The following is a 1,186-nucleotide window of genomic DNA, read 5'->3' on the forward strand; positions in this document are numbered from 1 at the left end:
CGTCCCTCTCTCCCGACAGCAGCTGGCAGGCGTCGTTGGCCAGGTCCATCAGCGACTTCTTCATCTCCCGCTGCAGCTCCTCGTAGGTGCTCTGCGCCTCCGCCAGGTAGCGCTCCCAGTTCTGGTTGACGGGCAGGTAGGACACCCCCATCTCCAGCATGCCGGCCAGCGTCACCGGGTGGGGACACCTTGGGCGCAAACACCGGGGCTGCCGTCAGCGACCCCAGGAGGAGGGCTTTGGCCCGGTCCCTGCCCCGATCCCCACCCCGTGCAAAGCAGAGCTCTGCAGTCACACAGACGGGGTTTAAACCCCAGCTTCCCCGCTTCGGCCACGGGGCTGGGAGTCGCTTCCCCTCTCTGAGCCTCGGTCCCTTCATCCGCAAAGTGGATTCAGTCATGTGCTGCTCACCAATGGGGCACGTTCTGAGAAAGGTGTCGCTAGGTGACTGCCTCTGTGGGGGCACAGCAGAGACAGCGACACACCTAGATGGTCCAGCCCCCGCCCACCTGGGCTCCACATACGGCTACTGATCCGGCTACAGAGCTGTACAGCGCGTTACCGCGCTGAATGCTGGAGGCAGCGCTAACACAGTGCAAGCATTTGTGTGTCTGAACATCTAAACATAGAAAAGATACAGTGAAGCCCTAACCGGTGTGGCTCAGCGGATAGAGCGTCGGCCTGCGGAAAGGGTCCTGGGTTCGATTCTGGTCAAGGGCATGTACCTTGGTTAGAGGCTCGATGCTGACCCTGGCTGGGGCAGGTGCAGGAGGCAACCAATCGATGTCTCTCTCTCACATCGATATTTCTCTCTGTCTCTCCACTCTTTCTAAAAATCAATGGAAAAATAGCCTCCCTGAGGATTAACAACAACAAAAAAAAGATACACTAAAGACACAGTATAAAAGATAAAGCGTGTGTTCCTGCAGATGACACGATACTATGTAGCGAGAACCCTAAAGACTCAACACTCAAACTGGGTCTGGCTGACATGACTCCGACCACACGGACCGGAAGCCCTGAGCGCTGATCGGGGTGGAGTGGGTGCTTAAAAAGCTGGGACCACGCACAGCCCCAGCCTCCCTGCAGGACCTGCAGAAACCCAGCGTCCAGAGCCCCGGCGGCCCCCACGGACAGAGTGGCGCCCATCTTTCAGCCCCGAAAGGCCAAGGCCCTGAGCCCAAGAAC

At 58.7% G+C, this 1,186-nt stretch overlaps 1 protein-coding gene across 1 annotated transcript in view; it reads right to left on the minus strand.

Moving 5' to 3' along the window:
• Window positions 1–1,186, minus strand: part of POLG (polymerase (DNA directed), gamma) — a gene marked incomplete at its 5' end in the record, with an annotated part of 16,521 nt that overhangs the window by 9,344 nt on the left and 5,991 nt on the right. The window contains one exon of the mRNA XM_014533554.1: window positions 2–208. Within this exon, the coding sequence (XP_014389040.1) occupies window positions 2–208 (207 nt within the window). The remainder of the gene's footprint in view (window position 1; window positions 209–1,186) is intronic.

Source organism: Myotis brandtii, unplaced genomic scaffold (genome assembly GCF_000412655.1).
Source record: "Myotis brandtii unplaced genomic scaffold, ASM41265v1 scaffold988, whole genome shotgun sequence".
Classification (NCBI taxonomy): Eukaryota; Metazoa; Chordata; class Mammalia; order Chiroptera; family Vespertilionidae; genus Myotis; species Myotis brandtii.